This window comes from Papaver somniferum, chromosome 10 (genome assembly GCF_003573695.1).
Source record: "Papaver somniferum cultivar HN1 chromosome 10, ASM357369v1, whole genome shotgun sequence".
Taxonomy (NCBI): domain Eukaryota; kingdom Viridiplantae; phylum Streptophyta; class Magnoliopsida; order Ranunculales; family Papaveraceae; genus Papaver; species Papaver somniferum.
The window spans coordinates 135,978,203-136,000,323 of record NC_039367.1 but is presented as its reverse complement, the minus strand read 5'-3'; the positions used below and the strand labels follow the sequence as shown (position 1 = coordinate 136,000,323).

At 36.7% G+C, this 22,121-nt stretch overlaps 1 protein-coding gene and 1 long non-coding RNA gene across 2 annotated transcripts; both read left to right on the top strand.

Moving 5' to 3' along the window:
• The first annotated feature begins 4,287 nt into the window (after nt 1-4,287).
• LOC113319556 lies at nt 4,288-5,969 on the top strand. Its single transcript, XM_026567810.1, has 3 exons — nt 4,288-4,544; nt 4,923-5,033; nt 5,128-5,969. Exons 2-3 carry the CDS (start codon nt 4,924-4,926, stop codon nt 5,639-5,641), a joined length of 624 nt encoding a protein of 207 aa, XP_026423595.1. The 5' UTR covers nt 4,288-4,544; nt 4,923; the 3' UTR covers nt 5,642-5,969.
• A 1,641-nt stretch (nt 5,970-7,610) lies between these two features.
• Nucleotides 7,611-8,342, top strand: LOC113319555. The gene is made up of 2 exons (XR_003345620.1): nt 7,611-7,682; nt 8,156-8,342. It is a non-coding gene; the product is annotated as an uncharacterized LOC113319555 (long non-coding RNA).
• Nucleotides 8,343-22,121: the final 13,779 nt, after the last annotated feature.

Sequence of the window (22,121 nt, the reverse complement as noted above, 5' to 3'; positions counted from 1 at the left end):
TAGACTGCAGTGATGGTTGTTGGTATTTGGAGAGAGTTAAGACATGGAATTGAAGATTGAAATCAATACAAAAGAAGTCATATTTGGGGTTTTATAATCTCATCCAAGATTTTTTTGATGTTCCTGAGAGAAGGAAGATTTTTTTGATGAGTTTGCTCTTTTGGGTTTTTGTTAAATTTGTACTGTGAAGTTCTTGTACTCGATTTATAGCTGATTGCTATCAATATCAGTGAAGTTATTGATGTTGTGTGTTGGGTGGTTGCGGATTTGAGTCCGCTGTGAAACTCAGTTGAGATGAATCTTGGGTTTGATTGGAAGAAGATGGCAGCAAAATCTTGGATATATGATGTACGTGTTTGAATGGGTGATGGTTACAAAAAAATGGTAGATTAAATGGTGATGTTGCCATTGATGCATAGTATTTTGTCAACAATAGCAAATGAATACTGGGTCTTGATTTAATGGTGATGGAAGCGAAATTAAATGAAGGTTTCGCTGTTGACTTGAGTTTAAGAAGTTCAGTGAAGTGAAGATGGTGATGGCAACGGCATCAACAAAGACAATAAGTTGTTCATTCTTTTCCCTCTATTTCGACCAGGAACATCAATGCATGAATGTGTTTTGCTGAGATGGTTTCGAAATGTGATCTCATTGGCTGATATAACTGAATTCAGTGGTGGTTATTTTCTCGAATCTGTAATGGGATCATTCGAATTGGTTGCAAGGGTATTGAAATGAGCTATGCAGTTCAGTGGTTGTAGCCAGATCTGGTGGAGATGATTGATGGTAAGCAGTGCAAGGAGATATAAATCGCGAGAACTCAGGAAGCAACAGTAGTGGGACTTTTGCAATGGCCTGGGTGCTGGAGAGTTGAACTGAAGCTTAGTTGAGATGCCAGTTGTTGAATTTCAGTTGGTGCTACAGTGAATTATATTTAAGTTTGTTTCTTGAAATTCCTTTCATCTTCTAACTTAAAGTTGATCCGTTGTTTGTTTTGTTGAGCACGGTGTTCTTGTTATCAAGGTATATATATCATGTTAGATTAGGATACCAAAGGAAAAAATGGTCCAATGACTTCATTACCTGATGTTGTTACAATCCACCAACCTAAGAATGAAGAATACTCATTAGCAGGCCTTCAATGGTGGCTCCTACCGAAATCGAAATGCCAGCTCAAATGGTAGGTATAGTAGCTTGAATTGGATGGGTTTCTAAATTGGAGTCATTTTTGAGTTCTGTAATTTCTCAGAGGAGGATTTTGAATGATATCACTTATCAAGTTTATATGGGTTTCTTTTTGTGATGATTGCAGGCTAGGCTTGTAAGCTGAGCTTGAGCTGGTGATTGACTTGATATGAAATTGAAACTGTATGAATGAATGTATTGCAGTGGTATGCATAGATGAAGTTGTAGAGCAATTACAGATGCCGGTTGTTACAATGGCTGCGACAATGTGTTTGAGGTAAAGCTGAAATTTGTACCGACATTGAGAAATGAAGCTGAGACATTTTCTTTATTTCCATTATTTGCTCTCATTCTGTGATAGACTTCCTATGTAGGTTCCTTGCTAAGATGTTACTGCCAAAAGGTTCAAAGATGTACTTGTCCGACAACCTATTGCAATTACAATGAGTAGTTTGATTTTTTAAATTGAAGGTTTTAAAATGCGTTTGTTTGACAAGAATTCTTTCAGATGAATCTGTTTTTTATTAGTTGTTCCATTTATGTTTATCAGTTGTCCCATCTTTGTTTCTAATGTTGGTTCATTTGATAAACTTTGTGGTGCCTCTAGTCACTCATTTTTTGTTTTTGTTTATGGTGATTCAGGTATGAAGTCTAGATAACTTCTACAGAGGAGGTAATCATAATGATCTCTTCTTTGTTTTTGTTTTGTTCAACTGTGGAACTAGTATGATTTATGATATGATTCCATCCATGATTATTGAGTTTTGTTAATTTTTTGATTTAGGGTTTTTCTGCCACTTAAAATTTGTGTATCTGTGTTATCTGATTTTGGTGTTGACTAGTTTTTGTTGATTTTTTTTACAGGGAAAAGACCCATTAATGTAGGGATTTAAGGGTTTCCCTACTAGGGTGCCAGATTGCAAGGTGGGTTTTTGCTGCTGAAGATATTTGCTTCAGAAATTCGATATCGTCATACTTATTCAGACTCGGTATGGACGCTTCATTCATCTTGCTATTGGTTATTTGTGCTTTGTGGGATTTAGTCTAAATTTAATTTACGGGTTCTTGTGCTTTGTGTTTGCAGTTGATTTACCGACTTGGTTTTGAAATGTTAAAGCTATATTTTTGCAGATAACCCCAGGAGTATTTTACATTGTACTGCCAAAAGCTGGACACAATTGCACCTATAAATCTTACATGCTTCATGTATGTTTATACTATGGGCTCTAAATTAGTTCTTTCTTAGTAAGTTTGGCTTTTGTGGGCTATGCTCATTGTTTCAGTGTGTTTTCTTTTTCTGTGCAACATCAGTGCTCGAATTGATTGGCAACTCAGATATGGCAAAGCTCGAGGATATTGGGAGGAGTGTGCTTGTATGATAGTGCATGTCTGATTGTATGATAGATGGGTCAATGATTACCCAATGAGATTCAGACAAGACGATCAAATTCGTTTTTTTTTTTCCTTTTTTTCTTTTGTCCCTTGACTTTGGATGGACCTCCAAATTCGATTTCGGAACATCGAGGTTTACATGACATCCCGGTGATCTCTTGTTGGACAGGTATATGAATGTCGTTAACCGTCAACCCCAGAAGCAGTTCACACAACGCAGTAGGATTGCAATTAAATGAGCAAGTTCCATGAACTGACAACAAAGTAGGTAGTGGGTTAGTAACCTAGATACATTAGTATTGAATTCTTCTTCAATGTGAGATTTCCACTAGTCATTATTGATCTTCTGTAGACTAGCTACAGTGTCATCATGGATGTTTATGCAATAAAGTTGGGATTATGATGTACAACAACAATTCTTCATTTAATATGTGATATCTGTTTTTAAATCTGTTTGCTACAGTGTGCCCAGCTGAATCCAATAAATTTTCTTCATTAATATTTTAATGTTTGTCCATTGAGGTTTCCAAATAAAATTTGGCAAATAAGATAAACATCTGTCCTAGTCCTACACCTCCCTGGTTTAGCTGTAATCCAGTGTTGAGAAAGCATATTGGGTATGAAAATGCAATTGGGGTTAAAGTTTAGAATGCATCCCGGCTGGCCACCAGTAAAAATTTTGTGCTATTCCAGGTGCCCAAATTTTTTTATGCATTTTAGAAAATAGATGCATGATCTGTTATGCAACTATAAAGATGGCTGCATAACTTGTTATACAGTCATGAAAATGGAAAAATGGATGCATAATCTGTTATGCAACTATGAAAATGTATGCATAACCTGTTATGCAGCAAAAAGATGGTTGCATAATGCATTATGCAGTTACTTTTTTGTTAGCGCTAAGATAATAAAATGACTGCATAATCTGTTATAGAGCTACAAATATGGCTGCATAACCCGTCATGCATCCGAGAAAATAGAGTTATGCATTCGAGAAAATGGCAGCGTAACCCATTTATGCAACAAAGTTTTTATTAGCATTAAAATTGACCAGAATATGGTTGCATAACATGTTTTGCAGCTTCAAATTTTGTTGCATAATTTGTTATGCAGACCAGAAAATGACTGCATAATTTATTATTCTTTTTTTGTGTGAAAATGTTACTTTTTAGGCTTATACCGCATTTTAATGGGTGCATAATTAAATAAGTGGATGCATGGATCAAAATATGGATGTACAATTTATTATTTATCCTTTGTGGTTGTTGCATAGCGTGACATGCATCCTTTTTTTTTTTTTTAGAATGTTATTTTTTGTGGTGGTTGAAATTTCCACCGGTGACGATCTTTGTTAATGTGGGTAACAAATTTTCAGGAGAAAAACATGACATTATAATTTGGAGAATGATTTTGATAGATTGTTTTTTTTTTCAATAATTCGAAGAATGATTTATTGCAACTAGTTTCTTCTTTAGTGCAACTGATTTTGGCTAATCAATAAGATAAGCTGATAGTGGTAATAATAATTTAGTAGTTAACTTTAGCTAATTAATTAAGTTGATAGTAATTAAGGGTACAAAATCTGATTAATAAATGAAATTTGTTTGTTTGATTCGTGGTCATTAATTTCAACCTAACCCACAGTCCAAGGGTAAAACCGGAAATCAAAAATCACACTTACATTGTTTTTACTCGCTTGAGTTTCATTTCATCAACAAAATTTCATTTTAGATCTAGATCCAAAGGCAGCTTGAAGAAGATGAACTAATCAACAAAGAATCATCTTTCTTCTGCTAGTTAGCTAGTATCTCTCTCTATTCAAATTAATAGCCTCCAAATCTCACTTTTCCTTCTTCTTCTTCTTCTTCTTCTTCTTCTTCTTCTTCTTCTTCTTCTTCAGTGGAGATTATTTATCAAGACTCACTGAAGAAGCTAAAAGACTTTTCATTCTCCTAGTTGTCGTCCAAGTGAGTACTCTTGTACTTTCTCACGTTTATGTTTCATTGATTAATTATGCAATACAATTCCTCATTTTAGTTTCTTGATTTTCAGCAATTTTACGTCTGTTTTCTTCCAAATTCCGTCGTAGGATAGTTCATCATCATTGTATTTTACATGGGTTTCAAGGAATTTTGAATTTTTTTATTAGATTTTCATTTTTAAAATTCACCCAGAGAAAACCGTGAGTGACTTTGTAAATGTGAATATTGTTCATTTTGATTGTCTGATTTCTTTATTTTTTTAAAGAAATTGTCCACATTCTTATGATTATTATTATTATCATATGCATTCATTCTTATAGCTAGCATCTTCAACTCTAGAGTGCTGATTAAATTGGTTGACAGGATGGATACAAATATTCAGCAACCGGACGATACCAGCAATGCTATCAATAATCAAAATTCAACAAGGGGAAAAGAAGGTTTTGTTTGGCGTCGAGAAAAAAAATCGGAATTGTAATAACTTATTCCTTGTAGCTTATTTTGCTTTTCAATTTTTGTTTTTTTATTTTCTTTACCACAGAGGGATAACTCAACCTTTGAATTGCAGGAGCAAAGAAGAAAAGAAGATGGAGGAGGAACGCACGAAGGACAACTTCGATAGCTTGGATGACATAGTAAATATTGGATTCACTCTAGCAGCAATGGCGTTTTTTGGTATCACGCTAACCAATTTAAGAAGTATCGACGGGAGGGACCAGTGCGATGTTGGTCCAGATGTGGTCAAGATAATACTCGAGACGGGAGGTGATGCACTCATGCTTCTTTCTTCTTCCGCATTTTTTGCCATCATTACCAAATTTATAGCCAAAGGTTTCAAACACAAGAAGAAGGACAAAATCAAGAACACGGTGCTCAAGTTTGGCAAATGCATTTCTGTTGGACTTGCTGCTACAGGATGTATTCTGTTAGCCATATATTTAGGGTACGTGTTTGAGGTGAAATTTGGAAAGAAAGGTTGTATTGGATTGACAACCAGAATGGCAAATGGGTTTCTGTCGTGGGGAGTTTTAGGCGGTTCTGTAGTGTTCTGCTCAGCCCTATTTGATACTTTGATGGGTTAGGTTGATGAATATTCAAAATGGATATGTAAGTTGGTTTCTAGTGTATTAAATTTGAAGGAGCTATGGAGCCTTTCCTTGACCAATTCCAAGATAATTGTGTTTGCATAACTTTTTAGCATTCAAGAAATCAAAGTTGTAGGCTTGATCTAGCTAATTCCATGATAGGTAAGTCTCTTTATGGATGGATATATGTAATGCATCAATTCTTGTAAGTTCCCTCCTGGGATGAAAAATTATATCTCCAGACTTTTTGTTATATGGAACCAAACCAAGCTCTAGATTTCAAATGCATCAATTCATGCCACTAATCACAAGTTCAGGTTCCATATCTTACTTCTCAAATGCAATCATATCTTACTTTTTGTTCAGGTTCCACTGTTCGCAAATTATCTTATAGTTTTACTTTTTTGGTAAAGATGTTTTGGGTTTGGGGTATTTGCTGGTAATCATGATTTGTTCAATTTAACTTATCCATATAAGTGTATGTTTTGAAAATCTGAAATTTTGTTTTCCCATGAATCAAAAGATAATTGTGCCTTCCCTTTAATTGTATACATGTGGTTGTATGGGTTTGTTGCTGGTAATCATGATGATTTGTTACCTAGTTGTTTTGGGTTCAATTTAAGTTATCTTTAAAGTTCTGAAATTTTATGGTTCCATGAATCAAAAGGTAGTGTGGTTCACGTTTAAACCTCTATCATGTTCAACTGGAGAAAACTTGGTGCATCGTGAAATTGGTCTCGACAACAGGTTCTGGTTTATTCATTGTTCTGAATGTGATTTTGTTGTATGGAGGAAGAAAAATCTAGGTTTTTTTTATTTTGAAGGTGATTTAGAGTTTATGAAGTTCACAGGGTTATGATATATAATCAGTGTCGGAAGTAATGTTGAAAATAAAAAATACTCTTCGTTTGGCCTTAATTTTGTTGGTGTGGAGAATAGTAGTGGAGGAGGGAGTGGTAAAGCGATTTCTGAAGTAGGGTGGGACATACTTGGGGAAAATCAAGAGCATGTTGGTCCATATGCATTCTCTGAATTACAAGGTGAGTTGAGTCCTGTTGGTAAATTTGATGCATTCTCTCTTTTTTCAGTGTAGGAACGTAATTTGTATTTTTCCCTTATGTGCTTATCATATCATGTTGAGCAGGATTTTGGCCTTGTTCTGAAAATCCGTATCTGTGAGATGAACTGTATCGTGTGCATTCTCCAGTGCTCACTGGAAGGAACTTTGAAGGAATTCCCATGCTTTTGTTTTGGCATCATTATTGATGCCAAAATGTAGTATCTTTTGTAAAAGAGAATGCAGTAAATTTACTGGCTTTGTGTTTGTTCTTGAATTTTCAGTTACACTAGTAACTATCAAGGTTTCAGGACAATTGTTACATCTGTATCATGTTCATAATGGTCTTACGAGCTATTGAACCATCTACTTGGTTGTGTTTACTTCGCGTGAGCCGAGCATTTCAAATATGGATACATCTTCGAAAGTACGCTATTGTGGGCTGAAGGAAGAACTGAATATCTATACAAAGATCTGAGCCTGCTGTTGCAGGTGAGTTTATCAACTAACATTGGTTTAAATATGACAGTTGCATATGATAAGTATCTGAAACTTGTCTCTGTCCATGTTACGGCAGCGACTCCTGAAAAATGATGATGACTTCGCCAAATGGCAAGAGGAGGTTAGAAAAGCTGAACTCGAAGCTGAGGCTTTGAAGCATGGCTCAAAATTAAATGATGTTGGTGGGTCAGATCAGTTGAAAGACTTGGAGGTTATAATATGGACACAGAAACCACTTGTATGTGATATCAATTTCTCGACGGTTTCGTTAATTCAATTTTATTTTTTCCTTCATTCTCTGTATGAGAGTAGTAAATTTGTTACTTTTCTTGGTTCCCAACATGATTCATTCATTGACAGTGTACTATTACTGGTAGTTAATGACTAAAAACCCAAAACTATTGATTGGAAAAGAAGAACTTTGTCTATTTGGATCTACCATGGACTATCAGGATTTGGCAGCTTTTGCGAATAAGACAGGTAATTCGTTACATCCATTCAAGTAATTTTCAACACATGGTTCCTGAAACAGTTAAATTACTTGATGACACATGCTGCAAGGGTTTAGTTTGTTTTCAGTTCATCAAATTTGATTGCCAGGATTATTGCCTTATGAAGTTAGTATAACTGCAGTTGATGCTTTTATAAACTACCAACCTTACAGCATATCATTATAGCTTAATAATATACAAACCACGAATAATCAGAAATATAATTAGCTAATTCATCTCTATAAGAGTGATTCTTTCAACAGAAACATTAAGCTTTTCTACTGTGACATTTTGACAATCAAACTTATTTTAAAGTACCCTGTCAACAACCAGTCATCCCCGCATGATCACCATTACATAAACTTGCATATATTGCTTGGTTTCTGGGTGTATATATTGTTGTAACCTGACCTTTATTGTCGTAATTCATCTGTACTAATACATTTTGTTGTGTTAATGCAGATTTCTGAAGTATATCTTGAAGCGAACAAAGCCAAATTGGAGATGTTGCCAAGGGACGAGGGCCTTATTTTACCATGGCTGTATATTTTGTTTATTTTTTGTGTCAGGAACCTTTGTTGTTGTTGATTTTAACTTGAGTACTGCTTTCATTTTTGAATGAATTCTGTTGGTGTTGTCAGTTGTGCCATACATTCAAGTTTCACATGTCCCAAAAATTTGTGGTCGTCCATTTCCTCTCTGAAACAGAGCCAGAGTTTAAAAATAATTTTAGTCGGTACAAAATATTCTTAAAAAACAAGTGTTTGGTTTTGATTTTATCTTGCAAGAAGCCATTACAGAAAAGGAGTAAGTAATTAATTTTATGAAACATGGAAATACACCTTACAAGTTCATCCATGGACGTCCAAATCTAGCAAGGAAGAACCCACCAAGCATGACCGAAGTATCTTGGACCAGGGCACTTCCTAATCAGAATCGAATCAAAAATCAAACAAAGAAGAAATCCCACCAAACATACCGAAGTAGGGATGGCCATTTGCCCCACCCAAACTCATTCCCGTTTGGAAAGGGTTCTACCCGTACAAATGGGGATGGGGTCGGGTATGGTAATACCCGAAACCTAAGCTACGGGGATGGAGTGGGGATAGGGTTCAAGATCCCCATCCTATACCCGCCACTTACATTTCATAACTTAAGGGTTTAGACTTTTATGCAACATCGTGTATAATTTTTATACGTCCATCACCATGACCACCACTTAGTTGAGCTTTCTTTCATTTGTCATATTCTTGATTGTTCTTGTACATTCATTACTTTTGTTCTTTTGTTGTGATCAGACACATTCTCTAAAAGTTAAAATAGAGAAAATGAAGCAGATAATGAAATGGTTAACGTGGACTAAGATAGAATGAGAAAGGAAAAAACGGTCAAACTAATAAGTCATTAACAAAAAAGTTTTGTTCACTTTAAGATAAATTACTGAATTTAAGATTTTAGAATGCATTGCTCTTATGTTATTATTTTTGTTTGAATCATATTTAAGTTTTGATAAATCAAATTTATGTATTAACTAAGTGTTACGGGTAACCCATGAGAAACCCTCACCATATGGGTATTCCCCATACCCGACCCGCCCCAATTCATATGGGTAACAGGGCGGAGATGGGTATTTCTTTTACGAACGGGGCAGTGACTGGGATTGGCATACCCGCTCCATATCCGCCCCATGACCATCCCTAGACCGAAGTAGCTTGGGACTAGGATACTGCCCCATTTGATTCCCCATGTAACTAACAAGAGCACAATCAAGGACATCTCTTCATTACATTGTATTATCTATGCTTCAGATTCATGCCTGCTTCAGTTTCCATTGAAGAACACAAAGCTTTGGGAAGAACGAGAAACCCCACTGATCAAATAATCAACGGACCCAAGGGAAAAGATCCTCAAAAAAAATCCGTCCTTGGACGTCGGTGAAGTTCAATCAACACACTCTTAAACTCGCTCACACCCAAAGGGAAGGAAGCAATTCAACTTCTCCATCCGTCGGCGTCGGAGAGGAAGAAGACGATGGGTTTTTTTAGTCACCATTTTGTTCTAAACTCTTCTGTCGTGGTGATGGCGGTGGTGGTGGTGATCCAATAGTGAACATGAACTACCTCATGACAATGTATTCTACATATAACATTAACTAATATCGAATTTCGCAAGCTCGGATTGGTATTTTTTCAACTCCTTCATTCGTACTGCATACAATGTGCATACAATGTATGCATACAATGTGCTTTCGGATCAACTCGCGGCCAGGTTGCGATTTCGGATCCTGGTATGCATACAATGTGCTGAAATATGGTTTGTTTAAGGTTTCGTAGAATATTCCGAAGGAATCTTACCTGTAAATGGATGGATTCGTCGTTCTTACCAAGTTTCTGGCTTATAGTAGTGAACTCGCGGCCAGGTTTCGATCTCGGAGCCTGATATGCATACAATATGCAAGAATATGAGTTATTTAAGGTTCCGTAGAATATTCCGAAGGAATCTTACATGTAAATGGATGAATTCGTCGTTCTTACCAAGTTTCGGACTTAGAGTAGTCAACTCGCGGCCAGGTTTCGATCTCGGAGCCTGGTATGCATACAATATGCTGAAATATGGTTTGTTTAAGGTTTCGTAGAATATTCCGAAGGAATCTTACATGTAAATGGATGGATTCGTCGTTCTTACCAAGTTTCTGACTCAGAGTAGTCAACTCGCTGCCAGGTTTCAATCCCGGAGCCTGGTTTGCATATAATATGAAGAAATAGGGTTTCTTTAAGGTTTCGTAGAATATTCCGAAGGAATCTTACCTGTAAATGGATGGATTCGTTATTCTTACTAAGTTTCTGACTTATAGTAGTCCACTCACGGCTAGTTTTCGATCTCGGAGCCTGGTATGGATACAATATGCAGAAATATGGTTTTTTTAAGGTTTATAGAATAATCCGAAGGAATCTTACATGTAAGTGGATGAATTTGTCGTTCTTACCAAGTTTCTGACTTAGAGTAGTCAACTCGCGACCAGGTTTCGATCTCCGAGCCTGGTTTTCAAACAATATGAAGAAATAGGGTTTCTTTAACGTTTCGTATAATATTCCGAAGAAATCTTACCTGTAAATGGATGGATTCGTCGTTCTTAATAAGTTTCTGACTTAGAGTAGTCCACTCCCGGTCAGGTTTCGATCTCGGAGCCTGGTATGCATACAATATGCACAAATAGGGTTTGTTTAAGGTTTCGTAGAATATTCCGAAGAAATCTTACCTGTAAATGGATGAATTCGTCGTTCTTACAAGGTTTCTGACTTAAAGTAGTCAACTCGTGGCCAGGTTTCGATCTCGGAGCCTGGTATGCATACAATATGCAGAAATAGGGTTTTTTTAAGGTTTCGTAGAATATTCCGAAGGAATCTTATTTGTTAATGGATGTATTCGTCGTTCTTACCAAGTTTCTGACTCAGAGTAGTCAACTCGCGGCCAGGTTTCGATCTCGGAGCCTGGTTTGCATACAATATGTAGAAATAGGGTTTCTTTAAGGTTTCGTAGAATATTCCGAAGGAATTTTACCTGTAAATTGAGGGATTCGTCGTTCTTACTAAGTTTCTGGCTTAGAGCAGTCCACTTACGGCGAGGTTTCGATCTCGGAGCCTGGTATGCATACAATATGCAGAAATATGGTTTGTTTAAGGTTTTGTAAAATATTCCAAAGGAATCTTACATGTAAATGGATGGATTCGTCGTTCTTACCAAGTTTCTGACTCAGAGTAGTCAACTCGCGGCCAGGTTTCAATCTCGGATCCTGGTTTGCATACAATATGAAGAAATAGGGTTTCTTTAAGGTTTCGTAGAATATTCCGATGGAATCTTACCTGTCAATGGATGGATTTGTTATTCTTACTAAGTTTCTGATTTAGAGTAGTCAACTCGCGACAAGGTTTCGATCTCGGAGCCTAGTTTGCATACAATATGCAAAAATAGGGTTTGTTTAAGGTTTCGTCGAATATTCCGAAGGTTTCACAGTTTAGGGTTTGTTTAGGGATTCATAGTTTGTTTGTCTTTATACCGAATTTGAAGTTTGAATCGCACCGAGCTTCATATTTATCGATTTCGATGATGTATCATGCTAAGTTTGAAGTCAGAATCCTCCTGAAGCTTCATGATTCATAGTTTGTTTGTCGTCATACAAAATTTGAAGTTCGAATCAACACTGAGCTTCATATTTATCGATTTCGATGATATATCATGCTAGGTTTGAAGTGTGATCTGAAGTTATTTCATGACCTGTATGACTTGTCAAAATTACTTCATGACTTATGTTACTAGTTGAAATTCAAATCGGAAGCGTAAAGAGAAAGCACAAAAACACAAGGAGAAAGCACAAAGAAAACTAAAACAAAACACAAAGAGCTTCATATTTATCGATTTCAATGGTGTATCTTGCTAACGCGAGTCTTGCAGTGTGAACTGTAGCTAGTTCGTGACATATATGACTAGTCGAAATTACTTCATGACCTATGTGACTAGTCAAAATTTAACCCGGAAGAACATAGAGAAAGCACAAAAAAAACACAAAGAAAACACATTTTCCTTGATCCGTATGACAATCTTAAGTCAAATCTCTACCGTCCAAAAATATCCTTAATCCGTATGACCATTTTAAATCAAATCTAGACCGTTCAAAGATAGGTATATAAAATATCAAAAGAAAGTTCTCACAATTTCTCGACTTCCTCTCTCATCTTCGTCTCTAACCTCTCAAAACTTCCTCCTCCCTTAGGAAAAAAAACCCTAATACAAGAAATCGACTCCACCTTCATCCATTACTTTTGATGCGTTTATGAGTAGATCTGGTCCGAATTTCATCATTGTTTGTGGTTAGGGTTGAAGTATATTGGAAATTTGTGAATTGATTAGATTTTTCCGATTTCGAAGTTTTGGGGTAAACTGTATTCTCGGTAACAATCAACAGCAGCAACTTCTCCGTCTCTGATTAAGAAAACCCGTACCTATTAGCTCACCATCTCAAACCCTAACCCAAGTTTCCTAAGCTTCAATTGCTTCAAATCTTCATAACATAACTCAATTCTTCCATCTCTATAATTCGAACTCAAACGCAAAACCCTAGACTGTTGACAACTCAGATTTCTGTGTTTGAGCTAAGAGATGGAATTTAGGGTTTAATTACTGAGAATCGAGAGATGATTAAGAAGAATTAGGTGATGGGTTTCTGTGGCTATTCTTCAAGGGTGAGAAGACTAAGAATTGGTGCTGTTTTGATGGGGTTGAACTCGATTTCAAAGACAAAGAGCAGGGATTTGACGGGGGTTTGAAGCAAGAGATGTGGAGAAATTGGGTTAATTTGGTGAACATCTGCAAGAATAGAGTGTTGGCGCAATGTGGAAATGTGATGGGTTTATGGAAATGAATTTAGGAAGATAGGTTGGTTAATTGAAAGGTGAGGCTTTGATTAATTGAAAGGTGAAAATGTTACAAGGGGAATTTAGTGTAACACTTTGGCTCACTGTAGACACTAGCAGTCACTTGACTTGCTTGTCAGCTCTCACTCTCACTAGCTTCTTTACTCACTTGAGTGTTTTGGATGGATCAAAATGAAACCATGGAGTGCCTATTTATAGGCCTAGTGAGTGACTATGAATAAAACTCTAGAAATGAAAATTCTAGAGTCTATGATCGACTATGCCTTAAGAGAATTATAGAGAAAAAATTCTCTAGATTACACGTGATTAAAAGGAAGAATCTAGAGGCCCATAAACTCTAGAATGTACTGGGATTTACCTAGTCCAGGGGACTTCAAGATTATTCTAGAATAATGATCACAAATTAACTTGTATTTTTAACACCCCCTCTTAATTTGTGATGTTGATCTTTTCTCTGAAATGATTGAACTTACCCACTGTGACTGCTTTTGTGAAAATGTCCGCATTTTGTTCTTGAGTCGGACAAAATTGGAGCTCGATTTCTTTGATTTCCACTAGTTCTGTTATGAAGTGGTGTCGTAGCTCTATGTGCTTCGTACGTCCGTGGAAGACTGAATTTTTTGTCATTGCAATTGTAGACATATTATCACAGTAGATAGTCGTCGGCTGCTTTTCCCTTTGTTGTAGGTCGGTCATTATTCTTCTCAACCATACTGCTTTACATGCTGCACTTGTTGATGCTATGTACTCTGCTTCGGCTGATGATAGTGCCACCGTACTTTGCTTTTTAGAACTCCAAGAGATAACTTTTGTTCCCATACAGAAAACATAGCCTGATGTGCTCTTTCGATCTTCAATAGAACCTTCCCAATTGCTATCTGTGAAGCCAATTAAATCATTATCTTTTTCTATTGTATAATTGATGCCAAAATCCTTCGTTCCCCTGATATACCGAAGAATTCTCTTTGCGTATGCATAGTGTAACTTGCTTGGATCGCTCATAAACCGAGAAACAATACTGGTAGCATTGACGATGTCTGACCTTGTATTTGTTAAGTAGATCAGTGAGCCTACTAGACTTCTGAATAAGGTTGGATCAACTTTTGTCGCTCCATCATTTTTTACAAATTTTTCATTAGTACCCATTGGAGTTGCAATTGGTTTGCAATCCATCATGTTGAACCTTTTCAGTAAGTCTTCCGCATATTTTTCTTGGGAAATGAATATTCCTTCTGGAGATTGTTTTACTTGAATCCCAAGAAAATATCGCATAAGTCCTAAGTTTGTCATCTCATATTCTTTCATCATCTCCTTCTTAAATTTTTCTGCCATCTCTTGTTTTGTACTGGAATAAATTAAATCATCGACGTAGAGACAGACTATTAGAAAATTTGTACCTTGTTTTTTGATGTAGAGTGATGGCTCACTTGGAATTTTCTCAAATTCATTATCTCGAAAATACTTGTCGATTTTGTTGTTCCATGCACGCGGTGCTTGCTTGAGACCGTATAGTGCTTTGCGGAGACGATATACCATTTTTTCTTTTCCTTTGCGGACATATCCTTGAGGCTGTTCGACGTACACCTCTTCTTCAAGTTCTCCGTTTAGGAACGCCGACTTTACATCCAATTGGTAGACCTTCATTTTTAGTTGAGCTGCCAAAGCTAACACCATTCGGATTGTTTCTATGCGCGCGACTGGGGCGAATGTTTCGTAGTAGTCAATTCCTTGTTGCTGGGAGTATCCTTTTGCAACTAGCCTTGCCTTATACTTTTGAATTGAACCGTCTTCATTATACTTTGTCTTGTAGACCCATTTCAGACCAATTATTTCTTTATCAATTGGCTGATTGACAAGCTCCCATGTCTTATTTTTCTCGATCACTCGCATTTCTTCGTCCATGGCATGTCTCCATTTTTCTTTTTTTGCCGCTTCCTCATATTTTTGAGGTTCTAGTGCTATAAATGCACAATTAGATGTATCATAAATATCTCTTAGGGAACGCACCTTTCTAGGTGGGGCACTTGCTTCCGATGAACTTGGACTTTGTTGTGTTGGACTAGGAGATCGCGGGCTTGCTGGTGGAGTACTTTCTTCTTGACGTGGCTGATCTGGCTCGTCTTCGATGAGTGGTGGCAACTCGTAGTTGTCTGCTTCATCATTCCAATCCCATGATTTGAATTCATCAAAAATAACATCTCTTGAAATTACCAGTTCCTTTGTATCTGGCTTTAGAAGTCTATATGCTTTAGACTCTTCGCTGTATCCGATGAATATTAGCTTTTCTCCTTTTTCATCGAACTTTTCTCTATGTTGGAATGGAATATGTGAGTATGCTACGCAACCAAAAATTCTGAAAGAAGTTACCTTGGGCTTTTTCTTATGCCAAGCTTCATATGGAGTTTTTTTGAGAACTACTTTTGTTGGCGAACGATTAAGGATGTAGATCTCCGTGTTGACTGCTTCTGCCCAGTAACTGTTGGGTAGCTTCCTTGCTTTCAATATGCTGCGAGCCATTTCCACGATCGTACGATTTTTTCTTTCCGCGACGCCGTTTTGTTGTGGAGTGTATCGGACGGTAATCTCCTTCTTAATACCGTTTTCTTTGCAGTAGTTGATAAACTCATTTGAGGTAAATTCTCCACCACGGTCTGAACGTAAAACCTTTAGTTGGTGACCAATTTGCTTCTCTGCCAATACCTTGAACTCTAGGAATTTAGGGAATGCCTCGGACTTTTGCTCGAGAATATACACCCACATCATCCTGGTATAATCATCCACGAATAGGAGAAAATATCTTCTGTTGTTGAGCGAAGTTGTTCTTGTCGGACCGTAGATATCGGCGTGCACCAATTCGAGGGGCCTTCTTGCTCTCCACGATTTATTTGTAAATGGAAATCTATGGAACTTTCCAAGAATACAACCTTCACATATTTTATCTCCACCGCTGATATTGGGAAGACCAATTACCATGTTCTTTGATTTTAGAACCTTCAAGGATCTATAGTTGAGATGCCCGTACCTCAAATGCCATAACTTGCATTCATCAATATGATTGGTACTCATTGCACAATTTTCAATTGATGGCATAGATAGAGGAAAGACAAAATTTCCTGACATTTTTACTTTTTCCACCAATTGCTTGTTAATTTTATCATAAATTGTGCATTCTCCGTCTTCGAAATGTAGTGAGTACCCCTTTCTTATAAGTTGTCCAACACTTAATAAATTTTGAGCTAGGCCAGGAACATAAAGAACATCAGATATGTATCGAGTTTTACCTGACTTTGTACGTACGGATATAACTCCTCTTCCTTCAACATTCTGGAACTTTCCATCTTCGAGCTTGACCGGTGGAATCTCTTGTTCCTCCAATTTTACGAAATATTCTTTGTTTCCTGTCATATGGCTGCTGCATCCGCTATCGACGTACCATATACCTTGTGCTTCTTGTTGCGAGGTGAGGCAGGAATAAAATACTTGATTTTGATAATCATTTGTCTCGGAATAGTTAGCTTCGTTAAGCCAACAATCTTTTTCCATGTGATTTAATTTATCACATTTGGTGCACTTATATTTACAATTTTCGGTTGCATGGCCAAACTTTTTGCAAACATTGCAACGGAGATTTGAGGAGTATTTTTTTTCCGTACCTTTGATTGTTGTTTCTGTAACCTCCTTTTCCTCTTCCACATCCACGGTACAAATTTTTGGGCCCTTGATTTGATGTCGACCCTTTCTCGTGAGGTGATGTTGATGACGATCCCCCTCTGGAGATTTCTTTTATGGCTTCCGTATTTTTCTTTTCACTGAAATTTATTTTTGTTTGAAACACCTGCTCCAACGGTTGCTCCGCGAACCTATTTATCCTTTTCTCGTGCGCCTCGAGTGAACCCATTAATTCGTGTACCGAGAGAGTCGATAAATTTTTGGACTCTTCAATGGAAGCGACGATGTGATCGAATTTGAACGGTAAGCTCCTTAAAATCTTTTCTACAACTCTTTTATTTTCTATGGTATCTCCATAACTACTAATTTGATTTACTATACCAGTAACTCTTGAAAAGAAATTCTGGATAGTTTCATTTTCTTTCATAAGTAGATTATCAAAATCTTGCCATAAGTTTTGTAGTTTAATGGAGATTACCTTTTCTGATCCTTGGAATGCTACTTTGAGAATATTCCAGGCCTCCTTCGAAGTTTTCGCCACCGAAATTCGAGGAAAAATAGTTTTGCTTACCCCTTGTTGTAGAAATAGTAGTGCTTTAGCATCCTTCTTCTTGTTTTCCTTGTACTCCTTTTTCTCTGCATCCGTCCATGACGATAGAGCTTCTGCCGACTCGGGTACCTTATAACCATCTTCTACAAAATCCCATAAGTCTTGTGAAATGAATAATGTTTTCATTTGTAAACTCCAATAATCATAACTCTCACCATCAAAAATTGGAATTAGACTTTGGGCATAATTGAAACATTGAATACTTTGGTTAATTGCCATGGGTAGAGTTTTAGGATTACTGGATTAGGTTTGCTCTGATACCAAATTTGTTGGCACAATGCGGAAGTGTGATGGGTTTATGGAAATGAATTTAGGAAGAGAGGTTGGTTAATTGAAAGGTGAGGCTTTGATTAATTGAAAGGTGAAAATGTTACAAGGGGAATTTAGTGTAGCACTTTGGCTCACTGTAGACACTAGCAGTCACTTGACTTGCTTGTCAGCTCTCACTCTCACTAGCTTCTTTACTCACATGAGTGTTTTGGATGGATCAAAATGAAACCATGGAGTGCCTATTTATAGGCCTAGTGAGTGACTATGAAGAAAACTCTAGAAATGAAAATTCTAGAGACTATGATCGACTATGCCTTAAGAGAATTCTAGAGAAAAAATTCTCTAGATTACACGTGATTAAAAGGAAGACTCTAGAGGCCCATAAACTCTAGAATGTACTGGGCTTTACCTAGTCCAGGGGACTTCAATTATTCTAGAATAACGATCACAAATTAACTTGTATTTTTAACATAGAGAAGGGGAATTGGTTTCTGGTCGAGAAACAAAGAAGCTGTTGCCGTCAATTTTGGTTAGTTAATTTCTAAATGTTGGTCGTGAATTCTAGACTGCAGTGATGGTTGTTGGTATTTGGAGAGAGTTAAGACATGGAATTGAAGATTGAAATCAATACAAAAGAAGTCATATTTGGGGTTTTATAATCTCATCCAAGATTTTTTTGATGTTCCTGAGAGAAGGAAGATTTTTTTGATGAGTTTGCTCTTTTGGGTTTTTGTTAAATTTGTACTGTGAAGTTCTTGTACTCGATTTATAGCTGATTGCTATCAATATCAGTGAAGTTATTGATGTTGTGTGTTGGGTGGTTGCGGATTTGAGTCCGCTGTGAAACTCAGTTGAGATGAATCTTGGGTTTGATTGGAAGAAGATGGCAGCAAAATCTTGGATATATGATGTACGTGTTTGAATGGGTGATGGTTACAAAAAAATGGTAGATTAAATGGTGATGTTGCCATTGATGCATAGTATTTTGTCAACAATAGCAAATGAATACTGGGTCTTGATTTAATGGTGATGGAAGCGAAATTAAATGAAGGTTTCGCTGTTGACTTGAGTTTAAGAAGTTCAGTGAAGTGAAGATGGTGATGGCAACGGCATCAACAAAGACAATAAGTTGTTCATTCTTTTCCCTATTTCGACCAGGAACATCAATGCATGAATGTGTTTTGCTGAGATGGTTTCGAAATGTGATCTCATTGGCTGATATAACTGAATTCAGTGGTGGTATTTTCTCGAATCTGTAATGGGATCATTCGAATTGGTTGCAAGGGTATTGAAATGAGCTATGCAGTTCAGTGGTTGTAGCCAGATCTGGTGGAGATGATTGATGGTAAGCAGTGCAAGGAGATAAATCGCGAGAACTCAGGAAGCAACAGTAGATGGGACTTTTGCAATGGCCTGGGTGCTGGAGAGTTGAACTGAAGCTTAGTTGAGATGCCAGTTGTTGAATTTCAGTTGGTGCTACAGTGAATTATATTTAAGTTTGTTTCTTGAAATTCCTTTCATCTTCTAACTTAAAGTTGATCCGTTGTTTGTTTTGTTGAGCACGGTGTTCTTGTTATCAAGGTATATATATCATGTTAGATTAGGATACCAAAGGAAAAAATGGTCCAATGACTTCATTACCTGATGTTGTTACAATCCACCAACCTAAGAATGAAGAATACTCATTAGCAGGCCTTCAATGGTGGCTCCTACCGAAATCGAAATGCCCACTCAAATGGTAGGTATAGTAGCTTGAATTGGATGGGTTTCTAAATTGGAGTCATTTTTGAGTTCTGTAATTTCTCAGAGGAGGATTTTGAATGATATCACTTATCAAGTTATATGGGTTTCTTTTGTGATGATTGCAGGCTAGGCTTGTAAGCTGAGCTTGAGCTGGTGATTGACTTGATATGAAATTGAAACTGTATGAATGAATGTATTGCAGTGGTATGCATAGATGAAGTTGTAGAGCAATTACAGATGCCGGTTGTTACAATGGCTGCGACAATGTGTTGAGGTAAAGCTGAAATTTGTACCGACATTGAGAAATGAAGCTGAGACATTTTCTTTATTTCCATTATTTGCTCTCATTCTGTGATAGACTTCCTATGTAGGTTCCTTGCTAAGATGTTACTGCCAAAAGGTTCAAAGATGTACTTGTCCGACAACCTATTGCAATTACATGAGTAGTTTGATTTTTTAAATTGAAGGTTTTAAAATGCGTTTGTTTGACAAGAATTCTTTCAGATGAATCTGTTTTTATTAGTTGTTCCATTTATTTATCAGTTGTCCCATTTTTGTTTCTAATGTTGGTTCATTTGATAAACTTGTGGTGCCTCTAGTCACTCATTTTTTGTTTTTGTTTATGGTGATTCAGGTATGAAGTCTAGATAACTTCTACAGAGGAGGTAATCATAATGATATCTTCTTTGTTTTTGTTTTGTTCAACTGTGGAACTAGTATGATTTATGATATGATTCCATCCATGATTATTGAGTTTTGTTAATTTTTGATTTAGGGTTTTCTGCCACTTAAAATTTGTGTATCTGTGTTATCTGATTTTGGTGTTGACTAGTTTTGTTGATTTTTTTACAGGGAAAAGACCCATTAATGTAGGGATTTAAGGGTTTCCCTACTAGGGTGCCAGATTGCAAGGTGGGTTTTTGCTGCTGAAGATATTTGCTTCAGAAATTCGATATCGTCATACTTATTCAGACTCGGTATGGACGCTTCATTCATCTTGCTATTGGTTATTTGTGCTTTGTGGGATTTAGTCTAAATTTAATTTACGGGTTCTTGTGCTTTGTGTTTGCAGTTGATTTACCGACTTGGTTTTGAAATGTTAAAGCTATATTTTGCAGATAACCCCAGGAGTATTTTACATTGTACTGCCAAAAGCTGGACACAATTGCACCTATAAATCTTACATGCTTCTGTATGTTTATACTATGGGCTCTAAATTAGTTCTTTCTTAGTAAGTTTGGCTTTTGTGGGCTATGCTCATTGTTTCAGTGTGTTTTCTTTTTCTGTGCAACATCAGTGCTCGAATTGATTGGCAACTCAGATATGGCAAAGCTCGAGGATATTGGGAGGAGTGTGCTTGTATGATAGTGCATGTCTGATTGTATGATAGATGGGTCAATGATTACCAATGAGATTCAGACAAGACGATCAAATTCGTTTTTTTTTCCTTTTTTTCTTTTGTCCCTTGACTTTGGATGGACCTCCAAATTCGATTCGGAACATCGAGGTTTACATGACATCCCGGTGATCTCTTGTTGGACAGGTATATGAATGTCGTTAACCGTCAACCCCAGAAGCAGTTCACACAACGCAGTAGGATTGCAATTAAATGAGCAAGTTCCATGAACTGACAACAAAGTAGGTAGTGGGTTAGTAACCTAGATACATTAGTATTGAATTCTTCTTCAATGTGAGATTTCCACTAGTCATTATTGATCTTCTGTAGACTAGCTACAGTGTCATCATGGATGTTTATGCAATAAAGTTGGGATTATGATGTACAACAACAATTCTTCATTTAATATGTGATATCTGTTTTTAAATCTGTTTGCTACAGTGTGCCCAGCTGAATCCAATAAATTTTCTTCATTAATATTTTAATGTTTGTCCATTGAGGTTTCCAAATAAAATTTGGCAAATAAGATAAACATCTGTCCTAGTCCTACACCTCCCTGGTTTAGCTGTAATCCAGTGTTGAGAAAGCATATTGGGTATGAAAATGCAATTGGGGTTAAAGTTTAGAATGCATCCCGGCTGGCCACCAGTAAAAATTTTGTGCTATTCCAGGTGCCCAAATTTTTTTATGCATTTTAGAAAATAGATGCATGATCTGTTATGCAACTATAAAGATGGCTGCATAACTTGTTATACAGTCATGAAAATGGAAAAATGGATGCATAATCTGTTATGCAACTATGAAAATGTATGCATAACCTGTTATGCAGCAAAAGATGGTTGCATAATGCATTATGCAGCTACTTTTTGTTAGCGCTAAGATAATAAAATGACTGCATAATCTGTTATAGAGCTACAAATATGGCTGCATAACCCGTCATGCATCCGAGAAAATAGAGTTATGCATTCGAGAAAATGGCAGCGTAACCCATTTATGCAACAAAGTTTTTATTAGCATTAAAATTGACCAGAATATGGTTGCATAACATGTTTTGCAGCTTCAAATTTTGTTGCATAATTTGTTATGCAGACCAGAAAATGACTGCATAATTTATTATTCTTTTTTTGTGTGAAAATGTACTTTTTAGGCTTATACCGCATTTTAATGGGTGCATAATTAAATAAGTGGATGCATGGATCAAAATATGGATGTACAATTTATTATTTATCCTTTGTGGTTGTTGCATAGCGTGACATGCATCCTTTTTTTTTTTTTAGAATGTTATTTTTGTGGTGGTTGAATTTCCAC